Genomic DNA, 14933 nt, shown 5'->3' with positions numbered 1-14933 from the left:
AAGCAGTCTCTGAAAGGACTATTAAAATTATTTATTAATATATATGAATCACCATACATTATATGTGAGATATTACACCACAGGTCATCAATTCTACTTGCAGCATTTACCTACTAGATAATTTCTTAGGAAATGGTATTTCAGAAATACTGTAAAGCCACGGACAATGTTATTGTTCTGACATGAAGAAAAATAATCCAAAGGAAAATAATTATGGGCTGAACCCAAGTGTGCACAAGAAGAAGGGAGCACTGCTGGAAATCGACACCTTCCCATGTGTATTCAGAATCAAATACCACTGATTCCACCCTTGTGTTGTTTTTTTAAACCAAATTGTGATGTAGATAGGTAGCCGTGTTGGTCTGCCATAGTCAAAATAAAAAAATTCCTTCCAGTAGCACCTTAAAGACCAACTAAGTTAGTTCTTGGTATGAGCTTTCGTGTGCATGCACACTTCTTCAGTGGTATCTGAAGAAGTGTGCATGCACACGAAAGCTCATACCAAGAACTAACTTAGTTGGTCTTTAAGGTGCTACTGGAAGGAATTTTCAAATTGTGATGGTTTTTCATCATTGCCTTCATCAATATTCAGATAAGAGTGTGATCAATCTTTACCTTCTAATAGAGCAGTATCTTAACAATTGATCAATTACATTTTTATGCTGAAATGATTTTTCAGTTACAGAGCCTTTATTTTGTACCAGGATGAGCCTTAAACACACTTTTGACTGTGATTATATACACAGCCATGGCGTGGACATTTGCATGCAGCTGCAATAGTTTTCAAATGTTTATTACAACTCATCCCCTGGCTGAGCTTTTCCAAGTCAGTGGAAAAGGAGCATGCCCATTCTTACCAACAGCTTTCAAGCTACTATAGATGTCTGATTCCCCATTGCTTATGCCACAGCTATCTAGAATTTTAAGCTTTCTTATCGTGGACATTGGAATACGACGAAATCACAGATCTGGACATAGAGTCCTGCTGGATCAGGAAATGGCCCATTTAGTGCAACATCCTGTTCTCACAGTGGCCAGCTAGAAGCCCATGGGTACTTTTCAGTCATGACAAGATAGCCTAGATCTGAACTGACCAAGTTCAATGGAGACATTCAGGTCCTTGGAAAACACATCACCAAGACTGGATAGGAAACAGAACAAAACTAACTTTCTCTCTCTTATGTTGAGGAGCACGGGGAGCTAGGCAATAAATTAAAATAGAAATGCATGCATCTTATTTCTACGGCAGGAAAGATTAAAATACAAATAATAAATATATCAATTCTTCCCCCTAGTAAATGTTAAGTTGATTTACAGTGATACTCACATCAAGAGCCACAGATTGTTTTGCCCAGGATTTATTCACTTGGTCATACATTATTGTATTGTTGATGCCCAAGCCACAAAATATGACAAAAGCCTAGGAAAATAAATAAAAATAAATAAAAATTTGTAACATGTCATCTCCAGAGATCAACATTAGTTTATTTGTTAAGAGGTTCTTTAAACACACAATTCTCTGGGAACCTGAGTCAGATTGTTAAACATAAGGCAAAATAGCTATGATAGCCATGACACCAACACAATGGTATTGTTAGCACATTATGTTAAGCTATAGCTTATTTCTGTTGTCTGAACAACACCTAAATCCAGCCCAGGAGCAGATGAACCACAGACGAATAGCAATGTGGAACCATGTTTTTTTGTTAGCTTGCAAAATGGTGGTTACTTTTAACTATGGTTTGGCATTATGTTCAAACTGAACCATCTAATTTAACAATGGGTTCCCCTCCGCCCCACTTCAACCCAGACACTTGTCAAGCTATAGAGGCAAATGGCAAAGGATGGAAGAAAACAAAACAAACTTTGTTGCTACAAGGAAACAGTTTTAAGAACCTGTAAGTCTAGATGGGACTCTGGGTGGTTTATTACATTGTGCATGCAATTGTTATATTTCCCTGATAAGGGAGATTGTGAGAAATTGTAGCCAGATATAACTAGCAAGCTTAGGGCTAGTTAACGCATGAAGGGGTTAAGATCACAGAACTGTATTCTCAGACTCAACTAAGTCACGTCCTCACGTGGAAGGAAGGTAAGTTTCCTTGTTTGTTCATTCTCCTTTCCCCCTGTGAACTCAGTGAGATAGGATGCGCCTGAGCTTGCTCACTACAAGCTCAGAATACATGCTTATTTATAGTTACAGTGGTACCTCAAGTTAAGTACTTAATTTGTTCCGGAGGTCCGTTCTTAACCTGAAACTGTTCTTAACCTGAAGTACCACTTTAGCTAATGGGGCCTCCTGCTCCTGCCGTGCCACCAGAGCACAATTTCTGTTCTTATCCTGAAGCAAAGTACTTAACCCGAGGTAATATTTCTGGGTTAGCGGAGTCTGTAACCTGAAGCATATGTAACCTGAAGCGTATGTAACCCGAGGTAGCACTGTATTACATTATATTTTGTATGCCAAGATTTCTGCCTGTGTTTACTGTATGGAATAATGCATGAATCTGACCTTTGGAGTTTGTAAGTAAAGCATGTAAACTTACCAAGCATTTAAACTTACTTGTTCATTGCAAGAGGGACAGAGAGGGGAAAGCGCTGTAAGGAGCTAGAATTTAAAAGGTCTAACATTCCCACTGCGCTGCATGATTCTGTTTTAAAACTCTGTTGATGGGTCTCTCTCTCACACACACATGAGTTTACTTGTCCTGCGATTCTGAATGTAGGCATTCAGCACATTCTTTTATCAATCACCCCACACAGGTGATCTGTATGTTCCCCCTCCCCCAGGAGAAACAAGATATGGGTTAGTGTTATGTATAAATTCACTTATAGCCTGTGGAATTCTGTCAGTATTGTGTGAGATAGTTGAAAACTACCCATTAGTCTAAAAGGCTGGCTGATGCAGTACTGCAAAAAAAATATGTATTACCAGTTGAAGCAGTGTGCCTAGCAGCAGGGAAAACTAGTATGCAGCACAAGACAATGGTCAATTCATATACAGAGCATCTCTGTTACCACAAAGCTGTGGTTCTGGAGATCTACTGCAAAGCACTGTGGATAATAACAAGAGAGATGGACCAACGATCCGATTCAGCATCAGGCAACTTCCTGTGTTCCTAAATATACAAGTTTTTACGTCCAGAGTAGTTTGAAATTAACCAATTCTATCTGATTAGTTATTCTCAAATTACAACTATTTTTGGAGGTAATTCTCCATCCTGGATTCAGTACTATCAACTGAAGCATTTTCTAGCCTACAATTTTAGAACTGGAATGATGGAAGCAAAAACATCTCTGTCTGAATTACTACTATTTGAGGTGAAGAAACTGTAGAGGAAGAAATGGAAAGGGTTCTTGTTTTAGATCTATCATGCTCTTATAAGCTACAGAGTGGAAATTGAAAGCAGTAATTTTCAAACTAAATGGAATAATACTTCGGGAATTGATATTTCAGATTCTGTTTGGCACTTCATTTTTACAAAAGGCCCTGCAGCCTCTCCATGTAGAAAACTGAAGGGAAGCCATTACAAAGGTCCTTTAAAGCTCCATCTCATCTGGCGAAAATATATAATAGTTACTGTGAGAAATGCTGGAAATGTTAGAAATGTTTCCATACTTGGTGGAGTTGCAATAAGACTGAGAAAGTCTGGAAGTTGTTACTAGGATCATTATCAGGATTAATAATTCTCAGAATGCAGCCTAGCCACCCTTACAAGAAAATCCATTCTAGTACTTTCACTGGTATTCATTTAGGAGTATATGTAAAATAAGAGCAGTACGAACATGCCTTTTTGCGTACAACACAAGTGTAAAGGAGACTCCACTTGCAGAAATACATAGGCTGTATTCCAGCCGAAGTTTAGCAAATCCCGTTGTTATGAACAGGAGAATTGCAATCCAAACCTATATAAATTTGTTGAGAAGCAACTCCCAGAGTGTTCAGTGGAGCGCAATCTCAAGTAAATGTGCAGGGGCTGAAGCCTTAAAGCAAGCAATTACTTCAGCCCTGCTGAAGCAAATAAACACAATGTCAAGGCTGGATTGTGTCCATTACCTGTACCGCTCAAGTAGAAGTCCCTGCTGCAAACTTAACATTTCTCACCTCAAAGAGTCGCTGGTCGGCATCGTCGAACGGTTTCCCATCAAGCCTATTCAGCACTTGAGCTACTCCTGTGGAAAGTTAGCAAACATAGTTCATTTTATACATTAATTCATAGCTCCTTGTATTGTAGTAGTTACTGGCTTATTTATCAAAACTGTATGTGTCAGCTAAACCAAATGGGGGAAACTCTCTCCTATGCCTGGTCACATTGGCTTAATTAATTAGGCTGCTAGCTGGGCTGTCTTAAATCCTGTATCCTACGAATCTTAAGGTCAAGACATTATATAGTGAGCATATCTCAGTATTTTACAGCTGAACTAGAAACAGCTAAAAATATAGAGAGGAGGGAAGCAATAAAAAACAAACAATCAAACATTATAGCTATTAAAACATGCAGATCGTTACAATAAAAACATCAAAGCACCAGCTCGTTCCTTAAAAACAGTCAGTTACCAAAAGCCTGTTGGAACAAAAAGTCTACAACTGCAGGCTGAAAGCCAACAAGTAAGAAGCCAGCCAATGTAGCTTCTCTAAGGAGGGCGTTCTGAAGTTTAACAGCACAACCACATTAGTCATTATTGAGTGAGATCTTACCAATTATTTGGTGACTGCTATTCCATATAGGGACACAGAGAACGGATCTTATATGAAAGCCAGAAATCTGGTCAGCCTAGGACATGAAAACAATACAATTAGTGACTAGCATGGTATATGACTTAGCATTTGTCCAACACGTCTAGCAAGTGATATGCTCAAAAGGTTGCATTACTACAAACCAAATGAAATTCAAATACAGTACATGTATACAGACTGTACTACTTCCAAGCTCAAAGTGAGCAGGATTTCAACCCTTGACCCTTACATTAGCCTATATGGGAAATTGTCCAAATACATAGAAGGATCCAGATCTGCAGGCACATAACTATGCATGACTGCTAGTTAGTGCATGAAGGGGTTAAGGATCACAGAGCTGTACTGCTGGATAGGCTCAGCTAGATCTGGAAAGGGAGAAAGTTCAGCCTTTCTACTTCCTCTCTCTCCCTCCCTCTCTGCACATCATGCAATCCACCAAGGAAGACATGTGTAAGCTTGCTCCCAAGCTTTGAGCATGTGTCTCAAGTGTATTTTGCCTGTATTATCTTTGCTGCTGCATGGAATGATGCATGACTTAAGACCTTGAATCTGTAAGTAAAGCGTTTTAAACTTACTTAACAGTGTGTGGTCTGCTCATTGCCAGAGGGGTAATAAGAGGTCAGCTGCTGTGTACAGCTGAATAGGATAAGAAAGATCCAACAACCTACATTCCTAATGCTTCATTGTGCTGCTTATTTTTGTGAGTAATACTGTATTACTGGGGTTCTCTGTGTGCTAGCCCCACATTTTGAGTCCAGGCACTCAACTGTTTCTTTTTCACATTCACTCACACATGGGTCAACAGGGATTCATATATTTTTCATCCCACAAAATCAAGGCTTGTTCTGTATGTTTATGAGGGCTCAAGCAGGCTCAGATTAACCTCCTTCCTTCCAAAACAGGCACACAGCTTTCTAATTTTCACTATATTCAGTACCAAGAGCCATATAACAATCAATACATTAAACCCAAAATTTATATGGAGAAGCACCAAGCTTAATTGTACCAAATCTCCTCCTTCCTAGGTTATCTACCAAATTACAAAACTGGTCGGCTCTATAGAAAGCCAACAGCAGGCTTCCTTCCCAGAACAGCAAAATGAAGGGTGTATGCCCCCCCCCGCCCCAGGAATCCCTTGAAATGTTTTGATTACTATGTAATGCATCTAATTCATATTTGTTTCACACTTACTTTATTCTGCATAAATAAATAAATAAAAATGCTGCTTTAGTTTACACAGAGAAGGAAATATGTGACACATGAGGCAGCAATAGTTAATGTTTGCCCCTGTTTTCATAGATATTTAATCTCTGAAGTCAGGTTTTTGGAGAAAAATCACTTTATTAAAAAATAATAATCATAATCTCTTATTGAAGTAAGATAAGAAATGTGCCACAGCATTTCCTGTCACATTTTGTTTTTCTTCATGTTTTTCTTATACTACTTTCAAATTGAAAGTAAAATTCTGACACCTTTTTTACTTCGGTGCTTTTATTCATTCATTTGTTGTCACCCCCTTCCATCAAGTGCTTGGGGCAGCTTACAAGGTGCAAAACGCAATGAAATAATTTTAACGAAGTGCAAAAAGCAGCAATAAAACAAGCACTATTTAAATAAGAACTAATTGAAAGAGAAAGCAGCAAAGTCTAAGCTGGAAAGCTCTTTACAAACAGCAAAGTCTTTCACTTGTTTTAGTTGGAGTGAACTTGGTTGTATTTTCTGAGTCTCTGTTGGTTATGTCTTTTTACCATCTCATTCCCCCCCACCAATGTTATGATTGCCTTAGCAAACACAGATATTACATGCTAAGCAGAACGTGCTATATTAAATAACTACAAAGAATACGGCATGTGTTGCTTATGCGTATGTTTTGGCATTAACTGCATTTCTGAAAAGCTGAATAAATTAAAACCCACTATTTCCACTGTAAAATAGTCCTGGGAGTTTATCTAGAATATATCGGTTTTTTAAAACATGACTGTGATGACCTGGAAGGCATTTCTTGACAGGTTTTATAGTTTCAGTTGGAATAACACCGTGTACACTGTTCTGAGCTTTGTGGAGGATGAATAATATACAAATACAATACAAAAATATTACCCACAGTGGCTCTAGGGCACTGTGATGTCGCCATCTAATTCCCTGCACTATTTTAAAATTTGACTTCCCCTTCAGATTTTATGCCTTTCAGTATAAATCATCTCAAGCCTACATCTCAGAATATTCTTTCTGAAGTATGCTACAAAACCTATTTATCTAAAAACTATCATTTGAAGCAGAACACATCTCCTGTTAACGTACATTTTATTAGATTTTGAATACTTTACATGGTTGTCCAAAATCTAAAGATCAAGTCTAAAGAGGAAGAATAAATTTGTAAGTTAATAAATGTGGAAAGAGTTTTCAATAACAGCCAAGCAGTCTTGTTGTTGTTGTTTTGTAAAGCACACTATTGGATGCTGACTGCAGTCACATGTTGACTTTAACAATACTGGGGCTGCTCTGAGCATGCCCTGTGTTTTATTTTATCTACCTAATTCTCTCCTTCCAGCAATCTCGATAGCATTGCAGTTGTGATAGTTAAGCCTCTGACAAGTGCAACTGCTTAGGAAATTTAGTTATTCTCAGATTGGGGTTATCAACATGGTGGCCACAGGCAATCAGACCCCCTCCCCCATGTTAAACCACTCAATATTTACGTTTTTAGAATTGAGTTCTTTGGGGGAGGCTACTTTTTGACATTTGGAACGTCTGTTTTTTGGTGGATGGTGTCTGATTTTTGTCTGGGGGGGAGTTGTAGATCTTTTCTGCCTTCTTTGGGGGGAGCCTGGGTATCAGCAAGTTTTTATTCTGTGAAATGAGAATGTTGTGGTGTGGACAATAATGCTCCAAAAGGTTGGATACTCCTGCTCTAGGAACTGAAGTAGTTTGCAGTCCACCTTCTATTGAGGCAAGGGGAAGTTGTTAGTTTGTAAGGTATTAAAACTTCACACAAGTGCAGTCTGGGAGCTGGGGGGAAAAATCCTTAAAGCAGAAAAAGCAATAGGCAGGGAGCCCAGAGGCAAGCATGTTAAAGGAAGAGTGCAGGTAGTCCAACAGAAGAAAAGGGAGACTCAATGAAGAAATGGAAAATGAGGATTGGGGGAAAGGGTACAGAAAAAGTGGAACTGGGACAGCAGGGATGGATCAGAGGGGAAGCTCTGAATAAACCTCACAGAACTGAAGATTCTGAAAAGCTCTATAGTGGAGGAGAGGGTGGAAGGAGTATTAGGAAGGCTGCTCAAGACAGGGTGGCTGAAGGAATTGGTAAAAAGTAAATTGTGGCCTCAAAAGCAGTAGTCTGCAGAAAAGGTGGCTGGTAGACATGGAGTTGATGAAATGCAGAGGCATGGTAAAAGGACTAACGTAAGATTGCTCGCCCGAAACTGTTCGACCCCCTTCCAGTCTCCGATTCAAATACTCGGAGGGGGGGGGGCTGATTCCCACTGCCCAACATGGGGGTGTGGGGAGAACACTCACTTTGAGGGCCAGGCTGGGCTAAGAGATAGTGGAAATGGCTCCCACATGGGAGAGGCCTGCTGTGCATTTTCTCCTCCTTCCAGTTGTTTCAAAAATGAAGATACTGCCAGCATACACACTGCAGCATCTTCACGTCTGAAACTATCAGGGGAAGGAGGGGAGACCTGGTGGGCCTCTCCCACCTCCCTTAAGGGGTGAGTGCCCCTTGAGGGACAGGGGCAGAGTAGTGAGTGGAGGAGGGACGGGGTTTAAACCAACAGAATCAAGGAAGGCACCTGTGGGGCTGTGCCAACCCAGATTTTTGCTCTTTTCAATCTTAGCCTGGACACTCACATTTGCTGTGACTCGGCCCACCCATCTCTAGAAAGCAGGACTGGGAGAAAGCTAGGGACCTAAGAGAGGAGGGGCTGTATGCTATTATTAGTAGGAAGGAAGTGGGAAGACTTGCTGGTTTGGTGGGCTGGGAACTATGGGCTAAAGCCATGTAGGATGTTGCAACTAATGAGAATGTGGGGAGCCCTGGTTTCTATTTTCATTGCTGGTTCTGACCTTACTAATCCTAAAGAGACAAGGAGGGCTGAAAAGAAGTGAGGGTGGGAGCAGAATTAACTATTTGAATTAATTATCCAACGATCTGGTTGCAAGTATGCAGCTATTACCACAAAAATGACTGAACCTAATGGAATAAAGTTAATTCAGAAGAGGGAGAGTAGTTGTGTCCTGAATAGGGTTATGCCAGCATCTGATACGTTGATAAAATTAACACTGAGCCGGCAGAGCAATTTATAAACATGATTCAAATCACAACGGAAGGCATCGGATATAATGGAAGTAGCTAAGATTTTGTGATTTAAGATAATACAGAGGTGTGTAATTATGTAGGATGCCTTACTTCTGCATCAAAGCGAGGATCTTGATATGCATCGCTGATGTTCACTGGGAGTCCCGTGGAAGCTACGAGTTCAGCAATACTATTATTTACTAGCCAGTCTGAATAAGATGAAGACGGTTTCTCCAAACTGTCTTTGAAGCTATCATAAAGGCAGAGCAGAGGAAGAAAAGGGTATAGTCACTGTTGCTTGAAAGCCCATCTTCATAAGTCTGGAAAGCATAGCCTTATATCAGGATTACCTATAAAAATTCAGAGCAGCTCAATGGCATTAGGAACAGAATAATACATCCGTTTTATTTATATGCTTATTTCCAGTATTTATTTATTTTTTAGAGAAATGAAGGATGTGATCAAAGCGGCTAAAGAAGGAAATTTCAATAAATATGCAAAAAGGTAACAGTAAAATAGGACACTGTGGCTATGTAAAAAAGCAGACAGAACTCAATTAACAGCAACGGACAGATCCTGAAAGATGAATCCCGGGAAATGTTTGCTGAAATAAACCTGGGTCGGTTTGGATGATATATTTGGAGTGGTGCAGCCAAGCACTGGTCTGTTCATCTTCCTCGCAGCATATATGAGGGTGGCCCAAGGTGGCCGGCCTAAAATATTCTGCTCTCTGGAGTGAAGGGCAAGATGGCACCTTTCCATTCCACATACACAAGCTGACGAGGTTGGCAGCTGAATCTTGAAGGACAGCATCTTCCACTGAACTTGGGGGCATCATGCTAGATAAGAAGGCATGAGGCAGATTGCATTGTACACCAAGCTCTGTCCTCCAACACCTTACACCTGCTCTGTGCCCCCAACTCTATGTCCCTTACTTATGAAGTTGACCCACTTGAAAAAAAGGTCTTGACATGCTGTCCCCCATGTGAACATGCAATGTGAGGATGGAGACTGCTACACCAGGAAGGGCAGTGTGCTCTCACTCTCCTCCGTGCAACAGGCCAAAAGATATCATCCAAACTGACTGCAAAGGGGCCAGGTAAATTTCTCACGGGAGACTGTTCAAAATGACAGATTCCATTGCTGAAAACATCTAATTGCAGGGGAACTCAAAGAAGCAGAGAGTTTCTTCTTATGGTTATTTAGAACTTTGAAAGGTCTTTTATATATAAACGCTTAGTATTGAGTCTCGAGATTGAGAATTGTAAACCAACATAGACTGTAGAGCAGGGGTTGCCAGCCTTTTGGGACTAGTAAGAACATTTTAAGAGTGCTGGGGGCACCAATCACAATGGCTGCCATGGAGGCGGCATGCAGTAACATAAAACTGGAGTGAACCCCCCGTGTTTTAAATAATGCTTCACTGCCGAGGTTGCGTAAAAATAAAGCGCAACCTCAACATTTATAGAGTGAAGTAATATTTAAAGAATCCAGATGGATGAACACTGCAGACTCTAGCATGCTACCAGGGTAGTGCTGACACTTATCTCATAGAGGTTGCATCCTTAGAGGACACTTTCTCCATCTTCCTTATAACTGGAGGTGATGATGGGGATTGGAACACACAGGTTCTGCATCCCTATTTTAAGTCAATGCAGAATGCTTAGAATTCTAATTGGAGTGTACAGTGGAACCTTGGTTGTCAAACATAATCCGTTCCAGAAGACCATTCGACTTCCAAAACGTTTGACAACCGAGGCGCAATGGGTGATCGTCAATTTCAGTGGAGAAAATTGAGAAACGCGCCTCGGAAGCCGTTCTACTTCTGAGATGCGTTCGAAAACAGAAGCAATTACTTCTATGTTTTCAGCATTCGGAAACCAAAACGTTCAGCTTCCGAGACGCTCGAAAACCGAGGTTCCGCTGTAGTACTATGGTACAGAATAACTCAACTCTTCCATTAATTTAATGCCATTTCAAAATCACATTCAAGGCTGTTACATAAATTTCTTTTTTAGCAACGTAACACAAGCAGCTCAATTCACAACCAAATTAAGGTGAAGTGTCTGGATCTAACTCAATTTGCATCAACTCTTCAATGGAACAAATCAGAACTCATTCCAAGTAATGGGAGGCTTCATGACGACATCCTCAAAGAAATCTCTGTTTACAGTCAAAACTTCAGCAAAAGTCTAAGATATGAGCCATCATATGAACAGGGGGATGAATAAGCAACATCATATTCAGCTAATTTTGTAAGTTAAAAGTAAAAATAAAATTAAAAAAACTGAAGGAAAGCAACATAAATTTTCTAACTGTTTTGAATAAAATACCATGACTATCAGTCTCAGAGCAGAGCATACTGAGACAAAAGAGAAATGGATCAGCAACAAAGCAGCTGGATCTATCAGCCACAGAAAAGGGAATAATTTTTAGCTAGCTGCATATTTCTCCATAGACTGGTGTTCTCTGTTTAAAAGGAAAAAGTTTTATAAATAAAACTTAGTTAAAAAGAAAACAGGACAGCAAGTCTTAGAAAAATCTCACTCACATGGTTTTCAGTTCGAATAATAAAGTTATACAATACATGCTTTGATAGCAGTATAACATCTAAATGTGTAAAGGTGCAGAAATGAAGCATCTTGTTAAATGTTTTCAGTTTATTTCAGCAGCTTCAGGAACACCGAGGGGAAAAGAGCCTTTGAGGGCAAGGTTCCAAAGCACAGAGCTCATAATTGTGTATCTTGCAAAATCCATCATGAAGCGGGCAGAGATTTAAAGTGCACAGCATCTGTTAATATCTTGACATTACAGTGGTGCCTCGCAAGACGAAAAGAATCCGTTCTGTGATTCTCTTCATCTAGCGGTTTTTTCGTCTTGCGAAGCAAGCCCATTGACGGATTAGCGGATTAGCGCTATTAGCGGCTTATCTGCTGATCGGATCAGCTGATAAGCGGCTTAGCGGCTTAGAAAAAGGGGGGGAGGGAAAAAACCCAGCAGGAACATTGTCGTCTTGCGAAGCAAGCCCATAGGAAATTCGTTTTGCGAAGCACCTCCAAAACGGAAAACTCTTTCATCTAGCGAGTTTTCCGTCTTGCAAGGCATTCGTCTTGCGGGGCACCACTGTATTATATGACAGGGGGATGAAATCAGTACTAGATTATGTGTGACAGGTTTTAGGAGCAGCAGAATGCATCCAAGTTAACAAAACAAGAAATAATTCAAGTGGGGGTTCAAACAGTAGGCTTCCTAAACCTCAAGCTAATTTGTGCTTATTACTACATGCTTACTGCTGCAACTGATTCCATCCAGATGCTGTGGATTACAGATCATATCACCCCTGACCATGCTGATAGGAGCTGGAACTCAAAACTTCTGGAAGGCACCATGTTGGCTACTCTTGCTCTAGAGATATTCTATCAAATGAGAGTTTCTTTTAGATTCGGGTTTCCAAAACTTGGGTCTCCAGCTGTTGCTGTACTACAACTCCCACTATCCATAGTTAACAGGACCTATGGTCAGGGATGATGGGAATTGTAGTCCCAAAACAGCTGGAGACCCAAGTTTGGAAACCCTGTTTTTAGAAGGTGGTTCATCTGAATTTGGAGGAGAGTCAATCTATGTTGAACATACTTAGCAATCAGGTTTGTACTTTCGGTGTACTGTAAGCTCCTTACTTTGAGTAGACACATAGTGTTGGTGGCACAAAGTGTTTTCCATCAACTTAGGTTGCTGCATTAGTAGCAACTCTTCTTGAGAGAGGTAACCTGATCACAATAATACATTGTCTTGCATCACCAGGTCTACTGGTTACCATAACTTCTTGTAGTTTATGCAGGCACTAAACCTATACCTGGACCATCTGAGAAAAGTATTATTTTCTCTGGTACAGCATATTGTAAAATGCAGTTACTTAAAAGAAACAGCACGAGATGGAGGAAGGGAAGTCCTGCTAATTTTGTGCAACATGTAAGAAATTGTGAAATAATCTAATCGAATTGAAAAGATATTAAATTCAGGCTTTTGTGGGGGGGAATCACTTTTATAAAACAGCTATTCATAGACAGTCCAACAATCAATGATTATTCATTAAAACATAATCGACTGCAATATAAAACATGAGATCTAACCTATTCTCTGCATCTGCACTGCATTTTGGCGACATCAACTCGAAGGATTTGGTGAATTTCACTACCTGTCATGGTAAAACAAATACATATGAGTCTCAGATTCCCCCCCACCCCAACTTTTTAAAAGCACAACAGTGGAAAAACACATGTTCAAGTGATAAAACAGTAAGCACAAAGCAACTCTCTATGCTCACTGCACAGAGCCCACTTTCCCCAATTAAATAATGCTGAGTAAATGCAAAACTCGTTGACTGCAAAATGATTGCTCATATAGATTAGAGTCACAACTCCAGATCACGAAGTTTACCTCTATAGCATTCTTTTTCACTTTAATGGCTCTCATGGTGAAGCATGTTGAATATTTTCCTTGTTTTTCCCCAACCATGTTTTTGTAAGTAATTCGGATTTTGTTCATCCCTAGCTAGCAGGAAAAGTGGTCACAGATGATGGGAGAAACAAGTTTGGAAAACCCTGGTCCAGAATTAGGTTTGGCAGCAAGCCCTTGCCTTGGAAACTCACTGTTAGTTAAGAGACCCATTAGTGGCTTGCAACCTGACCTAAGTTCTCATCAGAAGCACTTCTACCATTCAAAACTAGGGTATAAAAATGAAGAAGTGTATACTTATTAGGGGTTTTTTGGTGGTATTAAATTATGAAATACCAATAAATAATTAAAATTAAGGTGTACCCTAAGTCTGGAAAGTTTTAAGATTATTGGAGTAGACCAGGGATGGCGAACCTGTGGCCTTCCCAGTGTTGTGGGATTCCAATTCCCATCAGTCCCAGCCAGCAAGGCCAATGGTCATATGGATGAGGGAAATTTCACTTGAGGATTATGCAAATTGCCTAGATGGGCCAAAGGTTCAGCTCAGTTTAAGGCTCCATCATGCATTAACATTAGAGTCAAAATGATCCACGCTGTAACATAAACGTGTGCCTTGCCTTCACGTAAAAAAGAGATATGGGATAACTTTTAAAGAATCAGATCTTTAGGATTTTGCCAGTTCTAACACTGAAGAAGCCTACTGCAGGTGCAAACTTAAAAGTGTATGAAATAAATAAATACAAACTCTGGTGAGAAAATTCAGATTATAAACTTTCACAGTGCCAGCTTACTCTTCAACATCAGGAAGATAATCATTACACTAGTAGAGGAATATTCCCTGCCATGCAATCATTTTTTGGCAGCAGTCAAAATAGCAGACAAGAAGCCTATATTCTTATATAATAAGAGCGACAAGAGTCCAACTGAAACTAGTAGCTGCAAACTATAATGAAACCACCACAGGCAACAGGGATCTGAACACCAACCAATTGCTTAGCTGTAACTTCCATGCCTAAAAGACATTGTCAGGTGGTCTCCTCAGTACTGTCTGTTTCTTGAAGAACAGTAATACATTTACAAAGCAGTACACACAACATTCACCTTGCTTCTTACAACATCTCACGATTCCAGCACTTGTCAATACAAAGTGAAGCTTGCTGCCTAGTTTGTCTCGGGGGTAATACCCCATCTATCTTCTGACAGCCACCTCCAGCAATCCTTCGGTTGCTTCCACATACTTGTGTTTTAACCAAATGTCACAGCACTAGTGGGTAAGTGACTGACATGCTGATTCAGAGCACCAATCAATCATAAATCACACTTTCAGGCAGAGAAAGCAAGGCAGTTCCTGTAGCAATCGTCACTGGGTGAGAGGGGTGGGGGCGGGGAGTTTGTTGCAGTCACTGTTATAAACAGTGATGAAAGCTCAAAACACCATAA

At 40.1% G+C, this 14933-nt stretch overlaps 1 protein-coding gene across 11 annotated transcripts in view; it reads right to left on the bottom strand.

Moving 5' to 3' along the window:
- The window catches only part of PDE11A (phosphodiesterase 11A), a 155536-nt gene that overhangs the window by 81630 nt on the left and 58973 nt on the right, over positions 1–14933 (bottom strand). For all 11 annotated transcript variants that reach the window (XR_014011990.1, XM_081209310.1, XM_081209313.1 and 8 more), the window contains 5 exons: positions 13169–13233; positions 9150–9288; positions 4700–4775; positions 4106–4173; positions 1328–1420 (listed from right to left, as the gene is read on the bottom strand). Coding sequence is in view for 10 of the 11 variants with exons in the window: in XM_081209310.1 (XP_081065436.1) it covers positions 1328–1420; positions 4106–4173; positions 4700–4775; positions 9150–9288; positions 13169–13233 (441 nt within the window). In the remaining variant the exon portion in view is untranslated. The remainder of the gene's footprint in view (positions 1–1327; positions 1421–4105; positions 4174–4699; positions 4776–9149; positions 9289–13168; positions 13234–14933) is intronic.

The sequence above is a fragment of the Podarcis bocagei genome (assembly GCF_964188305.1).
Source record: "Podarcis bocagei genome assembly, chromosome: 1".
In the NCBI taxonomy this organism is placed as follows: Eukaryota; Metazoa; Chordata; class Lepidosauria; order Squamata; family Lacertidae; genus Podarcis; species Podarcis bocagei.
Note: the sequence above shows the minus strand (reverse complement) of the source record. Positions and strands in the feature narration are given on the sequence as shown.